Source organism: Glycine soja, chromosome 19 (assembly GCF_004193775.1).
Source record: "Glycine soja cultivar W05 chromosome 19, ASM419377v2, whole genome shotgun sequence".
Classification (NCBI taxonomy): Eukaryota; Viridiplantae; Streptophyta; class Magnoliopsida; order Fabales; family Fabaceae; genus Glycine; species Glycine soja.
The window spans coordinates 1,586,966-1,604,373 of record NC_041020.1 but is presented as its reverse complement, the minus strand read 5'-3'; the positions used below and the strand labels follow the sequence as shown (position 1 = coordinate 1,604,373).

Here is a 17,408-nt window from a genome sequence, read left to right as displayed (position 1 = left end):
TCATTTTGTTTCCATGCCTATATATATAAGAGATGCATTTTCCCATTAAACCTGAAGATCACACACACTTAATTCGTATATAATTCTGTATATAACTTGCAAGTAGTTAGAATACTTGAAAAATAAAAGTATACTATTCTCGGGAAGATGGCAAAATTACGAAGATAAGATAGAAAAGATAATAAATGAAATAAATAAGGTCGTATACACAAAGTGAAAAGAGACATATATAGCTAGTGATGGTAAAATATATAGAGGCCAATTAAAGAAATTATGATTCATTTTTTTTCACGTGGAATAGTCGAGTCACTTGAATTATGGCACCATCATATCAACACCTATGATTATAAGTTATAATTAACATATAGAATTTGACAATATTCTTGGTAATTTGGTTACGTGGATCAGGAAGAGTGGCTTTGGACGTGTGAAGCATGCAACGGTCACGTGCCAACGAAGAGAAGAGAGTGTTTGAAAGAATCCACCTGATGCTATATGCACAATTGGTTTTCATCCCTTAACGCAATCAGAACGCCATTCTCAAAAACTGAAAGTGCGCTCTAACTTTTATGCATTTATCCTGTGACGAAGGTTAATATAAAACAGCTACAGCTACAAATTACAAACTGCTACAAGCAAAGCAAGTAACGTTTTCATGTGTGACATGCTTTTTGGTGTGGCATATATGTTTGAAAGTGAAAAGTCTAGTGTCCCATTATAAGGAGCTAAAGACAATCCATTCTCGGCTATATAATATGTTTTATGCAATCTCCTAAGGTGTTTAAAGAGGTGCTGTTTGAGTTTGAGTTTGAGTTGAGTCCTCAGTGAATGATATTTGTGACTGAAAAGGCCAAAAACATGATCATGAGGAAGCACAACAACCCACTTTGGTTTGTGGTGTTCTTGTTTCCCTCTTAGGCTCCTTTTGGTGAACTTCAGAGTGCAAAGTTGGTTGGTTGGTGGGTTGGTGTGGTTGCTTCATTTTCTAGGTGCATTTTGGTTTCTCTCTTTTTCTCATGGCTGGTGGACGGAGACAACAGAGGCTCAACAAGTCATGCATTCTCCTCATAGGTAAACATTTTTGTGTCTCGTTTCGTGTTTTCAACGATGTTATTGTTGCACTTGAATTTACTTAGTAGTTGTTGTTGTAGAGATTAGAGAATCATGCTTGGATGAGAAGAAGAAAGTATACTAATCCCATTGATAATTTTGTCTCTATAGTTCTAAGTATATATGTAATCCTAATTGCCATTTTTTGAGAGTAAGAATAACATTAAATGAATCTTAATACCTTAAAAGTTTAGTTTTTGACTCTTGGCTAGGAGATCCTTGGTTCAAACAGAAAAAACCTTTGGAGAATATGTGAAAATGGAAAAAAAATCCCATGAAAACTCAAAAGCATAGGAAAGAGCCAGATTCAAGAATCTAACCAATATTATACTTCTAGTGTTCTTGCCCTTTAGATTTTCTGTTGTGCCTTTTTTGGGATTAAAATATAACTTTGACTTGTTTCTGGGTATACTTTGACAGCCATTGCAGGAATAGAAAGGTTTGCATTCAAGGGGGTGGCATCCAACTTGGTGACTTACCTAACTGATGTTGTGAACTTGAGCAACTCATCTGCAGCAAAGATGGTTAACAGTTGGGTTGGATTTACTTCCATAATGCCATTGCTGGTGGCACCAATTGCTGACGCATATTGGCACAAATATTCCACCATAATGGTTTCATCTTTCCTGTATTTTGTGGTGAGTCACCCTCCACACACCCTTTACATCTATGTATTTAGAAAAGTATCTCCCTTACTAATGAAATTCTTGTACAGATTAGTTATAGAACAGTGATTAGATGCAATTATCTAAGTGCTTTAGGTATTCATCTTTAATTAGAATTGGAGTTTTCCTTCGATAATTTGCATAATAAAGTTTTACATTAAAGATCGACATAAGTTACTGAAGTAAAATTCTAATTCTGATTAGAGAACAGTGTCAAAAGTATCTAAGGAAACGCATATAGTTTTTGTCCTCAGTTATATATTGGAGCTTCACCATATATAAGTCTTTCGGTTCTTTTGCCTCTTAACTTTATTGGTCACTTCGGAATTTAAATATGACACAGTATGTGCATAAACATGTTATTAGGATATCCATTAAGTTTGTTAATTGGAGTCTGAGTCATAACCACTCTTATTTATGGATGTATGAGACTAATTGCTTCTAGAGTTTTGTGAACCAATTGGAGAGTTCCAGCAGCCAGAGAAAAGTTACAGTTACTGATGTTTAAGAAGATTCAGAATACTCCTTCTCAATTAATGAACATTTCACCTTGTCTCAACCTTAGTGCCACATGTTTTACTACCTTTGAAGTCAGATTCTACACCCCACCAGAATATCTATTCAAACTTTGATACTTTCTTATATTCTTGAATAATTTTAAAGTTTTTCCTTGTGATCTATACTCACCCAGGCAAGGTTCTTAATTTTCTTCCAGTTTATTCTTCTTTATTTTTTTTTTAACTGTGGGATTTTCTTCTACATCAGTAGAACAAAATTCACACCAGACATGGATTATAAAACACTAGAAATATCTAATGGAATATTCCAAGCACAGCTTAGGAGTAAATGCCTAAGCTTGAAGAATCCTTTATAGCCCTGCATGCAACAAGCTACAACAAGCAATCTTTGGCACTGACATAGATATGCTTAGTCTACAATTTCTCTCCTTACACATGTGTTAGATAATTAATAATATCCGTGTCATCTTCCCAATAGTAACTCAAAAAATTGATACACGTGCAAAATCTTGGTTTGTGTGCATCGTTAGGTGGTAAATAAATAATATCCATGCTGCCTTCACTGTAGTAACTCAAAAATTGATATGCTCTCTTATTGAGAAGCTTATCATTGTTTATGTCCTCTATTGACTCGGGAGGACATCTCAATAATTGAAATAATTATTTGTTTTTATACTATCTTTATTTCTTTTTTTCTTCTTATCTAACTACTTAGGAGAATATCAAAGGTTAAGGAATAGGAATATTGTTATCATCATTTATAATAAAATTATTTTTCACTTCTTAATATGTCTCTCTCACTTATGACGTGTAAAGTATATTAAAAATTAGGTATATATAAGGACATATTAAGAAAATAGTAATTAATATTAAATAAATAGATAAATAGAAATAAAGTTTTATTTCAAAAGTGGATTAGTAAAAAGAAATGGAGGGAGTATTTTAGATTTTGTCTTATCCTTACTTTGAAATAGCAATCCATGATGTGCAACTTCATGTCACCAAATTTACACGTCACAATTAACATAAGGCAACGACGGTTATATTATTATAAAAATTCTTGTCTTACTTTAACTTTAGAGAAAAGCATACCACTACTCCTTTTTAGGTTATTAAATTAAGAACTATAGCACCACTTGCTAAAAGGGTGTCATTATTGAAAAAGTCCCACAGTGAAATGACCTAAAGTTACTTACCAATTATACTGCATGGAGCATTGATATTGATATACCATGAATTCACATCAATAAGGTAATTTATTCACCAGAAAGCACAAGTAAAATCAAATTACAGTGATTTTTGGAGGGCTTAGTGAACTTTTCATATTATTGGTATGTAGTTTTGTTACTTACATGCACAATGAAATAAACAGCATTTGTGGATGCTTCTGTTAGACAATTTGAATTTTCAAACATTTGCGTCATAAGTTAACTATATTTTCTTTTGTGTTCTCTTCTTAGGGACTTGCAGCATTGACAACAACTGCACTAGCAAGGTCATGGCATCACAAAAACAGAACAATGTCTTTTTCATTTCTCTCTCTGTCTCTCTATTTAATTTCATTAGGCCAAGGTGGTTACAACCCATCTCTGCAAGCCTTTGGAGCAGATCAACTTGGTGAGGAAGAAGAATTGCCATGTAGCAAAGAAGATAAAAGTTGCAACACAAAAACTCTATTCTTCCAGTGGTGGTATTTTGGTGTTTGTAGTGGAAGCCTATTGGGTGTTACAGTCATGTCCTACATCCAAGATACCTTTGGATGGGTGCTAGGTTTTGCCATCCCTGCTATTTCAATGATTCTCTCTATTTTAATTTTCTCTGGTGGAAGTCCTATATATTTATATAAAGAACATGATGTCCTTCAAGCTAAGAAGCCCATCATGAACATATTTCAAGCCATAAGAGCTTCTGCATTGAGATGCTTCCATTGTGAAATTACCCTACCAAATGACAAGTCTGAAGTGGTGGAGCTAGAGTAAGTTCCACTTTCACTTACAATGTTACATTTAGGCTTAATTGTACTTTTGTTTCCTTATTATCATCCAAATTCAATTTTAGTCCCATTATTTTTTTTTAGCAAATTTAGTGTCCATATTATTTTACTTGTAAAATTTTGATTCATCCGCAAACTTGACATCTAATACACAAATGTTGATGTGACAATGTAGGAGAGTGTCATGTCAACACATCTTAGTAGAGTGTCATATCAATATTTTTGTTAAATATTTAATGTTAAGTTAATGAATAAACTAAAATTACATGATCAAAATAGGAGGAAGACCAAATTCATGAGAAAAAAAAGCAAATATAGGAACACCAAAATTGAAACGTGACGATAATAGGGAACCAAAAACACAATTAATCTTAACATTTACTATTATTTTTTTATGCAAATTGCAAAGTACTTAGAACAGAATATTTGTTTTTCTTGTGTCAGGCTTCAAGAAAAACCCCTTTGTCCTGAAAAGTTGGAAACTGTCAAGGACTTGAATAAGGATCCTAAAAGTGGCATGTATCTGCTAGCAAATGCCAAGGTTATGGTGAGGCTTTTGCCCATATGGACAATGCTTCTCATGTTTGCAGTGATTTTCCAGCAGCCTGCCACATTTTTCACAAAACAAGGCATGACAATGAAGAGGAACATTGGTGCAGATTTCAAGATTCCACCAGCCACACTCCAAAGTGCTATAACATTGTCCATAATACTATTGATGCCATTGTATGACAAAATATTCATACCAATGACTCAGGTGATCACTAGGCAGGACAAGGGTATAAGTGTGATGCAAAGGATGGGAATAGGAATGGTTCTCTCAATCATAGCCATGATTATTGCTGCTCTAGTTGAAATGAGAAGGCTTGATATTGGAAGGCAAATGAGAAGTGCAGGGTCACAATCAGAAACAGTGCCTCTAAGTATTTTTTGGCTGCTACCACAGTACATTCTTCTTGGCATCTCAGACATTTTCACAGTTGTTGGCATGCAAGAGTTCTTCTATGGTGAAGTTCCCAGGAATATGAGGACAATGGGGATTGCCTTGTATACAAGTGTTTTTGGGGTTGGAAGCTTTGTGAGTGCACTGTTGATTACACTAGTTGAAGTGTACACAAGTTCAAAGGGAATACCAAGCTGGTTCTGTGATGATATGGTTGAAGCACACTTGGACAGTTACTATTGGCTTCTAGCATGGTTAAGTACAGTGAGCTTGCTATTGTATGCACTCTTGTGTAGATATTACCATAAGAAGAGTGATTCAAATAGTGAATATTGAGAGGGTTTTTTTGTTCCTCTTTAGTTTTCAAGTGTTATCTTCCCATATTCCTTTTGGGCTAAAGTTTGTTGGACTACTTGACATGATATTGAATAACAGTAATTGTATTATATGATGTGTGTATGTGTTTCATGTGACTAAGTTAAAAACTGAAAGTGAAGAAGTTAAAAACTAACAGACAATATATTTTGGAGGAAAAATTATCATTTGATCCTTATAGTTTATCTTTTAATTCTTATATTTTTTTCTGTGGAAATTAGAATATCTTTTAATCAAAAGTAAAGGATTAATCTTTCGATGTACTTAGATTTATTTAAAAAGTTGACCTTTTCTAATATATGTTTTTTCATACGCACGGGTCAATGATCAAATCCATGACTACATGTTTAATGGACAAGGTTATACACATTTTTAGATCTCTTTTGATCTCTCTCTGCCATTACAAAATAATAAGAGCTAAAATATAAGATTTGTGTAACTGATAGAGGCTAAAAGAGATTTGTTAATTACTTGTACATAGATTAAAAAGGATGATTTTTAAGTATGAATATTTTTTTTTGAGGCAAGTATACAGATTAAAAGCTAAAATTTGAGTAACTATAATAATCAAATGAGTATTTTTTTTTCTTCTTATTTTTGACAAACTATAATATATTACATGTTTTGGCCACAATTTTTTTTTACATATTCTTGATTTTATGTACATCTGTACCTTTTCATTTTAACTCTATCAGGTACATCCCCTAGGAGAACTAGATCTGCTGAACTGACTCTCCTTCCCAAGAATATACATTAGGTAGTTATGAGCTTGGCCACATTATACATCAATATAAACATATTAATAAATGATTAAAACAAATCGGGTTTTTACGAGAGTTTATCCATTTCTCTTTACCATCGATAATGTCAAACTTGCTTGTAGTAGTATAAGATCACATGATCATGAACAGAATTTAGTACACTTCCATAATATTTTAATATTTATAAAAAAAATAAGCATAGTATTTTAATTTGCAGCAATTAGGGGTGAAAATGAGTCGAGCAATTTGTCGAGGGCCTTCGGCTCGGCCTATGTAAAGCTCGGCTCGGCTTGGCTTGTTTACTATAAAGGCCAAGCTCAAACTTTTTTAAAAGCCCTTTTAGATAAAAAGGCCAAGCTCAAACCATAAAAAAAGCTTGTTAAGTTTGACAAGCCGGCTTGTTTAAGTAATAATAATAATAATAATAATAATAATAATAATAACTTTATTTTATCAAATCTTATCTTATCCAGATTTTATTCTATCTAGATTTTATATTATTTAGATTTTATTCTATCTAAATTTTATTTCGTCCCGATTTTATTTCATCCCATCTTATCTTATAGATTTTATTTTATTTCGTTTATGGGTTTGGACTTAAAATAGATTTGTAAGTTTTGGGGCTAAGGACCTATATAACAGCACCAAGGTTTTAGTTTAGGAAGTTTTTTTTTTTTCGGAGAGGAGAATAATTCTAAGATTTTAGAATTCCAGTTTTTATTACTGTTCATGCACACTGTTCACGTAGAATAAAATTCATTCTCTGCAAATCATCTCTAGTCCATACATTTTTTAATATTATGCTATTTTTATTTTCTTTTGATATACTTTGTGTTTTAACGACTTGAATTCAATATGATTTTGTTTATCAATTATTTTTAAATTTGTACATTACTTATACGAAATTTTATAAGTTTCTTTTTTTAGTTAGTATTTCACTCGGTTTTAAAATAATTAATTAATCAAAGACGTCTTTAAGCAGACTTTTAAATAGGCTCGTGGACCAAGTCAGGCTTTTATATAAACCGAGCTGAGTCTTAAAAAAAACCTATGACAGGTAATGAGCCAAGCTCAAGCCTTACATATTCAACTCAGGCCGAGCTCAAACCTAGTAAAGCTTGGCTTGACTTGGCTCATTTCCACCCCTAGTAGCAATATCCTACAAAAATATAAGGGAAGAATCTAATTTTTTTGATATATTGTAAGTATAAAGATTTTGTTTTATACTATGACTGATTAAAATTATCCTAGATAGGTTTTTATTTATTAACAGTACGTATAAAAATCTTTTCGCAGCCAGTGAATACCCAAGAATTAACCAGCAGGGAAAAATTATAAAAACTTTACCTCTAAGTATCAAAACCAAGTGGAAGACTTTTTTGGCCAGAAGATATGTTGACTTGGGAAGATAGTATTTGGAGTTCTTGGATGATTGATAAGACTATAGTCTGGATATGCTTGGAATTTTATTTAAAAAAAGAAAGAAAAAGAAGAATAAAATGATAGTAAGTGGGTACGTACGTGGGGGCGATATGTGCCCCGCAATGTCCTAATGTGGATTGTCCAATGTCCATAATCGCCAAAGAGTAAGCATTTCCACAATTTTGTCGGTCAATGTTGCTAAAGATCGATTTGAAAAGAACTTAACCTACTCAAAGGAAGGTTCCTTAAGGACATGAGGTCCTTCAAAGCTTCCACAATTAATTATTTAAAGGCATAAATCTACTTTTTGATCTTTATAGTTTAAAGATTGTGTAATTTTAATTTCTTAAAAAAATTATTTAATATTTCATTTTTCACATTTTTTATGAAATAATGTTAGTTTTTCAGTCATTCATGATCAATATTTTAGTAAAAATTATTAACATAGCATATTAATAATGACATAACAAATGACATAATAATCTAACCCATAGATGGACATGGTACTATAGGACCAAAATTGCATACTTAATTATGTCTCACTTTTTGTTTTTTAATCTTTTTTATTCAATTTTTTAAAATTATCAAATTAAAAATTTTAAGTTTAAATTAAGTAATGTTCAACATAAATAAATAATGAAAAATAAAAAGGGAAAAGTAAAAAAATGGAAAAAAAATTTAGCCAAACAAAAAAAAAATGAAGACACAACATATTTTTACAATGCCTTAACACCCAATTTTATCAGGACAAATATAAAATACTAATACTAATACAAATAATATATATATATGATCCTTCAAGAATCTCGGAATTTGTTAACTCGTTGGCAAGTGTACTAAATCGTCACAAAGTTCTCGGAAGTCCGAGTGTCGAATCCACAGGGACTTTATACTTAGATTAATGCAAATCCAGTTTAAAAGCAAGAGATAAGAATTTAAAATAAAAGATAAGAAAGATAGAAGATAAGATAAGGAAAAGATAAGAGATTTAAAGATAACATTAGAAGATAAAAGAAAAGATAAGATATTTAAAGATAAAATAGAAGATAAAATATTGAAAGATCAAAATAGAAGATAAAATATTTAAATTGCAATATGATAAAGATAAGGATTAACTGCGAAATTCAAATAAAGGCAGAATAAAATCTAAGTCTACTAAGCTTAAATACTTACTCCTAATAAAATCCAACAGAAAAATAAGGAATAACTACCTCTAAGAAAAAACCAACAATAAAATAGGGAATAAATTTTATATATTAAAATCGCTAAAACCTAACAAGTCTAATCAGCCTAGATATATGGATTCAGGATTTGTCTGTTATCAATACCAGTGAACTAATTCTGCCCCACATCTATCCATCTATTTGCCCATGATGTCTCATGTTGACAAGCTTACCTTTATTACCTATCTTCCAAATGCCCTTTGCGAAGATTCAATAACTAAGATGCATTAAGATTACATTCTAGATGTTTGCTAAAGCATGGGCATTGGAGCATTAGGTCATGAGAATCTTATGATTTCTTTCTTTTATTGTTCTATTAATCATTACCCTCTCCCGAGTGGCCTAACCCTTAAAACCGATTCACGCATTCATTCCTTATCCTTAATTATGCTTTACCCTCTCCCAAGTGGCCTAAAGATTAAAAGAAAATAAAGTCCGAGATGCAGAATAAGTAAGAAAGAAAAGCAGATAAAAGAACCTGGAAAGAAAACCCTCTAAAAGATAACCCGATAATTTCTTTCTTTTAGTGTTCTATTAAGCGTTACCCTCTCCCGAGTGGCCTAACCCTTAAAACAGATTCAAATATTCATTCCTTACCCCTAATTAGGCTTTACCCTCTCCCGAGTGGACTAAACCCTAACAAAAAGTAAGGTCCGAGATACAGGATGAAAAAGAAAGAACAGTAAATAAATTAAAGAACCGGGAAGGAATTCCTCTTTTTATTGATAACTCTTGAAATGCTCCATACATCATTGGCTTTTTAGGCCTGCCAGACCCTATCTAGGGGGTTTAGCCACTCATAATCATGAGGGCTTTACAATGAGAGGAGGGGTGAAAGAAAGGAAGTAAATGAAACCCCTAGGAGAGGGGGTTCTGTGGTGGTGTTCTCTGTCCCTTGGACTGACTTTCTATTTATAGTTGCTGAAGTGAGCTTTGGGCCTTCGTAGGCACGCTTAGCGCGACACCCCACGCTTAGCGCGTGTACTTCCTGGCCCGCTTAGCCCGTGACGCGCGCTGAGCGCGCGTGTTGGACTAAGCCTTCTTCAAATTTTCTTCTTTTCTTCAATTTTTCTACCCTTTTTGCTTGTTACACCTCCAATTTTTATATCTGCAACCAAAAATTCAATTTAATTCATTTTCTAACTTTTAATCACAAATAACTGCTAAATAATTAATTTCAGACCAATATTTGACTAATTTTCTATTATCAAAATATAATTATTTAGCAGTTATCAAGATTCACCTTCAACTTATCCATCATCATCACATGTAATTGAACCATTGAGTCAACATCACATTTAAAAGCATAGAACCACAAAGCCTCGTTGAATCCTATTATTATCATCACTTAAACTGACACATAGTAGTCCAACATCAACTTTAATTTCATAACATTACCCTAACCAAGCATCATAGTCATTATGTTTTCCCAACCAACAATCCTACGAGGAGATATAAAGTAGATTTAATAATTAAGAAAAAAAAATCATGAATTTAATCTTCTCTATTAATAAAACTAACATTTTCCAATAGAAAAAAAAACCACCAACATCTCATATTCTCCATATGAGATGCAAAGTTTGGTAGGACATATTTCCTATTTCATAGTCCCAAACTAAGAGCACGACACATTAAAAAATATGCCTTCTAAATCCAACACAATTTTTTTTATATTTTTTTTTACTTATTGTTGTTCCTAATTGGGCCTCTTGAGCCTAAAATGTTTGCTCTATCTAAGTGGACTACTTGAGTCCAAATCATTTACCGTCTTAGGTTTATCTTTTATTTCGCATATTGAACTATTTGAACCTAAATCCTTTTGCTCTCTAAGCTTCTTTTATTGCTATTTGTCTTTTTTGTGCTTTAAGCTATTAGAACCCATTCTAAAAATAAAAATAGTTTGAAAACAACTATACAAATTAAAAATCTTAATGACCCATTGGACCTCAAGCTTGATAAAGAATAAAATGTCCAGTCCAGTTACATATATAAACAAATCAGATAAAGACAAAAGAAAAACTAAGAAATGGATAGTTTAAAAGTCTCTCTCTCTCTCTCTCTCTTTTAAGCTATTATGGATACGCTATATATATCTTAGATGAGGTTATGATTCAAACTTAAGTATGCCAATTGCCAGATAAGGAAGAAACAAATCAAGGACTGAAAACATAAATAGCAACAAATGTAACATACTATATACATTTTATTTGAATTTGAAACGTAAGTGAAAGAAAAAAAAATAAAAACGGAGAGGGGAGAAAGAAACGTCTATATATGAATAGGCATTTTTGTTGGTGTCTTCTCACCAACCATGGAATTTAAGAGAGTGAGTTACATGGTTGGGTGTTTTGTTTTTGCTTTGGTAGGTTTATTCAAGGAAGCAACAAGGGGAGAAGATGTTCTGCATAAATCCAAAGAATACTCAGCAATTTACAATTTTGGGGACTCAAATTCAGACACAGGAACATTTTCTGCTGCATTTACAATGGTTTATCCTCCCAATGGTGAAAGCTTTCCTAGAAATCATCTCCCTACAAGGAACTGTGATGGTCGTCTCATCATAGATTTCATTAGTAAGAACAAACAAAATATTCTATACCATCAAGTAGTGGACACGGGTCAGGTTGGATCAAATTACTCAAACATAAAAATTATGAAATTATATGACACAAAATAAAAATATTTCTAAAAATTATAAGTTCAGGTTTATTTGGGTTATGACAAGTTCTATATGCTAAAATCATATACTTGAACCGATATCACTATATTTGTAAATTTAAAATCAAAACCAAACAATGATCTAAATAGATATGAATTTTTCTTTTCAATTTGGTTCGGGTAAATCGAATTACCAGGTTGACTTAATTAGACCCGTTCCCGTTTGTAATACCACATCGAGCATAATTTTATACATTGTAAGTATAAATATATTTTTAGAAATATTTTTTTTATTCCACCTTTAAAAATCATTCTAAATATATATGAAAATTTAATGCATACGACAATCCACAGTTAGATCAGTGTGTAAATTTACATTGTCATTCTAATTAAATTCATACCATGTCACATTTTCACAATTTTTTGGTTGATCTACCCCAGGATAAATTCATGATTAATTGCATAACAAAAGGTTTGTTTCACCATTTATCTCTCTCAATTAATGTTCTTTTCAATGCATGCCAATTTAGCTGAAGAGTTGAAGCTGCCATACTTGAGTGCATATTTGGATTCCATTGGTTCAAATTACAATTATGGGGCAAACTTTGCAGCTGGTGGTTCATCCATACGACCCACGGGCTTTAGTCCAGTCTTCTTTGGGCTTCAAATATCTCAATTCACACAGTTCAAGTCCAGGACAATGGCTCTCTATAATCAAAGCTCTCACAACAGTTAGTTATCGTTCCTCTATTCATATTGTTCAAGAGTAAATCTTTTTTTTAAGAAAAAACTACTTTACTTCTTAATATTAGTGAAAAATGAGAAAAAAAAACAAAAATAAATTAATTTTTGTATGCCCAAGATTAGGACTAGAACTAGACATCGATGCTTACAAAAAAATCTATATAGATGCTCATAGATGGAAAATTCAAAAACAAGAACTATATGATATATTTTGTATAATAGGAGAAGATGCACCTTTCAAAAGCAGGCTTCCCAAGTCCATGGACTTCTCCAATGCCCTATACACCATAGATATTGGTCAGAACGATCTAAGCTTTGGTTTCATGTCCTCAGATCCACAATCTGTCAGATCAACAATCCCTGATATATTGAGCCAATTCTCTCAAGGATTACAAGTAAACAACCTGGCTTTCTTGTCTTGCTCATATTTCATTTGTATCTCAACTCTATTTGGATAATTTTTTATAAACATTTAAAAGAGAAGAAAAAAAAAAGTTCATAATCTAAAATTAGCTTATGCATGAATCACATTTAACAATTCTGGCTTCAATTTTAAACTCACACTAAATAATGCACCATTTTATCCAACTCTTGTGTTGCTTTTAATTTGCTTCAGAAACTTTACAATGAAGGGGCTAGATTCTTTTGGATACATAATACAGGCCCAATTGGATGTTTGCCACGAGCAAGTGTGGAGAACAAGCCCAGACCTGAAGACTTGGATTCTACTGGATGTAGAAAAATGGAGAATGAGATTGCTCAGGAGTTTAACAAGCAGCTTAAGGACATTGTGTTTGAGCTAAGGAAAAAGTTACCTACGGCCAAGTTCACCAATGTTGATGTCTACTCAGCCAAATATGAACTGATAAAAAATGCAAGGAATCAAGGTGATCATTTTTAGTTTTTAATTTTAGAGTAAAATATGTTTATAGTCTCTCAAAATATTTCAAAGTTTTATTTCAGTCCTTATAAAAATTTAGCATGTTTTTAGCTTTTATATTTATTAAAAGTAATGTAATTTTAATTCCTCAAAATATTTTAAAATGTTATTTCATTTGATCTCAAATATAAGAAGAAAAAAACATTTGTTTTTTTCTTAAATATAAAAATTTCAATTAACTTTACCTCATTTAATGCTACTATTTTTAAAATACCTTTATGTAATTTAGGTTTTAATTTCAATGATTCCTTTTTATTTCTTATATTCCAATAAAGGTTAAGTTGAAAAAAATAATTTTTTAATGAAGATTGATGTAATTAAATGTGATTAACTAATTTTCTTAATTAGTTTGAGTCAATTTTTTTCTTATATTTAAGACAGTAGGAAGTAATTTAATTTAATCGATATAAAAATCTAATATATTTTTTAATCCCCACATTTAACTTGGTTTGAACTTAAATATATTTTTGTTCATTAAAAATATGGTATAAGCTTTAATTCTTATTAAAATTTTATTGATTTGTAATCCACTCATAAATGTACAGATTAAAAATAAACAAATTTCGACCGGAACTACTTTAAAAATATTAAACTTTTGTAGTATATGATGTTTAGCAAAGGGCAAATATTACTAGTTTTTTTTTTTTTTTATAAGGGCAACTATTACTAGTTTATTACCCGTATGACTTGAATTATATATTTAATTGTACGCGGCAAGATTTTTTTATTAATAAAAATTAATAACTAAAAGTTGAATTATATGCTTAATTGTATGTGGCAGGTTTTATTAATCTAAAGAAGTTCTGCTGTGGCACAACCAATGTTATCCATGTTGATTGTGGTAAAAAGAAAATTAATAAAAATGGAAAAGAAGAATACTACAAATGTAAACATCCATCAAAGTACATTAGCTGGGACGGGGTGCACTACTCTGAAGCAGCAAACCGATGGCTTGCCACGCTCATTTTGAATGGCTCTTTCTCTGATCCACCAATTGCTATAGGGATGATTGGTAATTAAGGTTAATTAATTAAATGAAACCTCTAATGACCCTATAGTTTGGTGAAAAAGAATAATTGGAGTATACCTAGCCAACAAGGGTTGTGAATTCAAAATGCTGTGTTAGAAAAAGGAAGTGTGTTATTCTATTGTCCGTTGTTAATTGCTCCTTTTTATAATCATTGTTGTCTTAATTATAACGTGAATCAGCAACCCTAGATAAAGATGAATTGCGTCAACTAAATTGTGAGTACCTCTAGGTAGAAAGTGCTCATTGAACCTAGCGAATGCAAAATTCCTGAGATGGGTCAAGGGAGAGCAATCCTTGACTCTATTAGAAAATGCATTAAAATAAAATTCATGATTTTTTATGTTAATGAAATAAAATGGCCTTTTCAAGGTGTTTGGGAGACTATTAGAATTAATTAGATATGTTTGTCTTTCATGTAGTCTTGAATGAAATCTTTAAACTCCACTTGGTCGATGTTAGACTCAATTACTCAAAAAATCTAATGACAAATATTAGTCTAATTAAGAAGATTTTAATTAGTAATTTATAATAAAATACTTAATACTTTAAATATTTTTATTATATTTAATGTTTCATCCAATTAACATCTCCATCTTTTAAAAAATAATTCAATCAATCTAAATCACAAAATATCGAAACAAATCAAATCAAATTTGACATTATATTTAAACGTATTCAAATCAAACCACGATTTATTTAACTACTTATGATTCTTCAAATTAATTTGAGAGTGCAACAATGTCCACAACAACATTCAAACTAGAACCTTTTTGTAACGACAGACAAATGACTATTTCTTAAGGTTACCGAAGAACGAGGTTGTTTAATAAATATCGGTGCGAAACAACTCAGCCATGTGCACATGAAGAAAATAATGGGAGTATGGTACATGTGTTAAAAGAGGATGTAACATCTCAAACAAATGCACATGAATAAAAATAATTGGACTTGTTTCAGAGATCGATGATCTGAACCACAACTTCAAAGAAGGAAGTAAGCTAATCGCAAAGGTGGGGAATATATAACTATTTTTGATCGGAAAGAAAAACAATAGATTGAATGTATATATATTAGCCAATAGTGTTTATATTCTTATAAATTAAAATAATTTTAAATTCTCTTCTATGTACATTATAAACTTGAATGATCAGTCTAGAACAAGAATGCTCTTAATTAAGAAGTATATTTTCTTTCTCTTTAAGTCAAGTCTCCTTTTTCATCAAACAGTTAATTTTAATTCTAAAGTTTAATGGTTATATACTCATTTAAATTATTTTATATTGTGAGTGTATATTATATTTTTTCTTATATTTTACTTATACTTTTTATTCCTTTCAATGTTATTACTTAATTTTAATTTTAAATCTTAATAAATTATATTAAATTAAATATATTTTTAGATGAATTAAATCCTAAGATTATTATAACTTAATCAGGCCTAAATTTAATTTATTTTTACAATTTGAAATTTATTTCAATTTAAAATAATAAAATATTAGTAAAAAAATAATATAAATATAAATCATTGTTATTTTTTGTATAAATTTTATTTATATTTTAAAAATACTCGTAGTTGGTTATTATAATTTTATTTAAGTTAACTTGGTCGTGAAATGTAAAATAAATTTGCTATTCACTCTAAAGAAACCTTGTACTAAGCTATGAAACTCTTTCCTTAAAAAAAAGCAATAAAACTCATAGCTGATAGATAATTCTGTTCTTTAAACGTATAAATAAATAAAAAATATTTTCTGTTCATATTTGTAAATTGTAATAAAAATAAATTTTATTATGATAACCCTTGCTTTTTTAATTTTATCATGTTATCCCTTTATTTTTTTTAACCATTGATTAAACGGACAAGGGATATATCTTACAAGTGGTCGTGACAAAAATCATGTATATTATATCTTACATGTCTTGTCTTTTACACATGCGAAACACAGGATATAACATGTGTGCTATAACAAATGTGTGTTATGACAAAGGGTTTTTTTTATAGTGTACTAGTGTAAAAAATTACCGTGTCTAGAATTGAAAGTTATTTATATATGTAATTGGGTTTAATTTATTTTAAAAAATGTAATTGTTATTGAAAGTTAAAAAAATGTTGTATTGTTTTATAATAATTGAGGGTAAAAATATTCAGAAAAAAGGATGACGATGTTATTTCCTTTATAATTTATAATTGTTGTAAATTGGTTGGGACAAAAATCATCACAAACTAATAAACTTTTTTTCTTTCACCTTTTTTTATGATCAGTTTCTCAAATTGTTGTAAATTAGTCAAACAAACTTTTCACATTGAGTCGAATTTCATTCGTTATGAATTTTATTCCCTTAAGTTAATTTGTAAGCTTTTGTGGGGGTAATTTGATTCACTCTCGACCTTTTCCATCATTAGCATTCAATTATTTAATCCGTTTGGCTAAAGTAACGTAACGTAGTCGTGTCTGTACCAAAAAAGTAATAAATTCATGTCCCCTACCTGAAACTGAAGTGTGCCCAAAACAATTCAATATAATTGAAAGGAAAGAAAGAAAAATCTCTCAACAAAAAGAAAAAAAGTTAAAGTAAGTTTGCCGACACACTTAAATTACTTTAATATTTGCAACTAGAAATTTAAATCTCAATTATGCAACAATCAAGCATACATAACGTATATTCTCCAGATGAAGTCATACTTGATTACTTTCTAGTTTATTTGATGTGCTTCAATTCCTTCTGGAAATGCAATTAGCCACGGAGCAGCTAGTAATTTAAATAGTGATAATCCATCTCTCTATAAACCGCTCTCGAGGAGATGATTCTAATGCAAATTTACGACATGAAATAATTAGCAAGTGTTTTAATTGCAGATAAAGATTAATTTGGGAAGGATATGCATCCTATCTTGAAAAAAAAAGGTGAGTTTGAATCGAACCGTGAAGTGAGAATTGTTTTAATCTTGATGAGTTTTTGAGACCCAATTTGTAAACTATTATTACAAAAAGAAGAAAAAAATTAAAGAACATATAGTATGCATA

The 17,408-nt window shown here is 30.7% G+C and overlaps 1 protein-coding gene across 1 annotated transcript; it reads left to right on the top strand.

Annotated features, from left to right (window-relative positions):
- Positions 1–338: 338 nt before the first annotated feature.
- On the top strand, positions 339–5,740 carry LOC114400341 (protein NRT1/ PTR FAMILY 5.8-like). The gene is made up of 4 exons (XM_028362777.1): positions 339–1,071; positions 1,531–1,748; positions 3,754–4,268; positions 4,731–5,740. The coding sequence occupies exons 1-4, from the start codon at positions 1,017–1,019 to the stop codon at positions 5,563–5,565; spliced, it is 1,623 nt and encodes a 540-aa protein (XP_028218578.1). The 5' UTR covers positions 339–1,016; the 3' UTR covers positions 5,566–5,740.
- Positions 5,741–17,408: the final 11,668 nt, after the last annotated feature.

Bases quoted from the DNA above. Each gene is read 5' to 3' on its own strand.
- LOC114400341 (XM_028362777.1), top strand. From the start codon at position 1,017: ATGGCTGGTGGACGGAGACAACAGAGGCTCAACAAGTCATGCATTCTC. The intron at 1,072-1,530 runs GTAAACATTTTT...ATACTTTGACAG, and splicing joins GTCATGCATTCTCCTCATAG to CCATTGCAGGAATAGAAAGG. The intron at 4,269-4,730 runs GTAAGTTCCACT...TTCTTGTGTCAG, and splicing joins TCTGAAGTGGTGGAGCTAGA to GCTTCAAGAAAAACCCCTTT.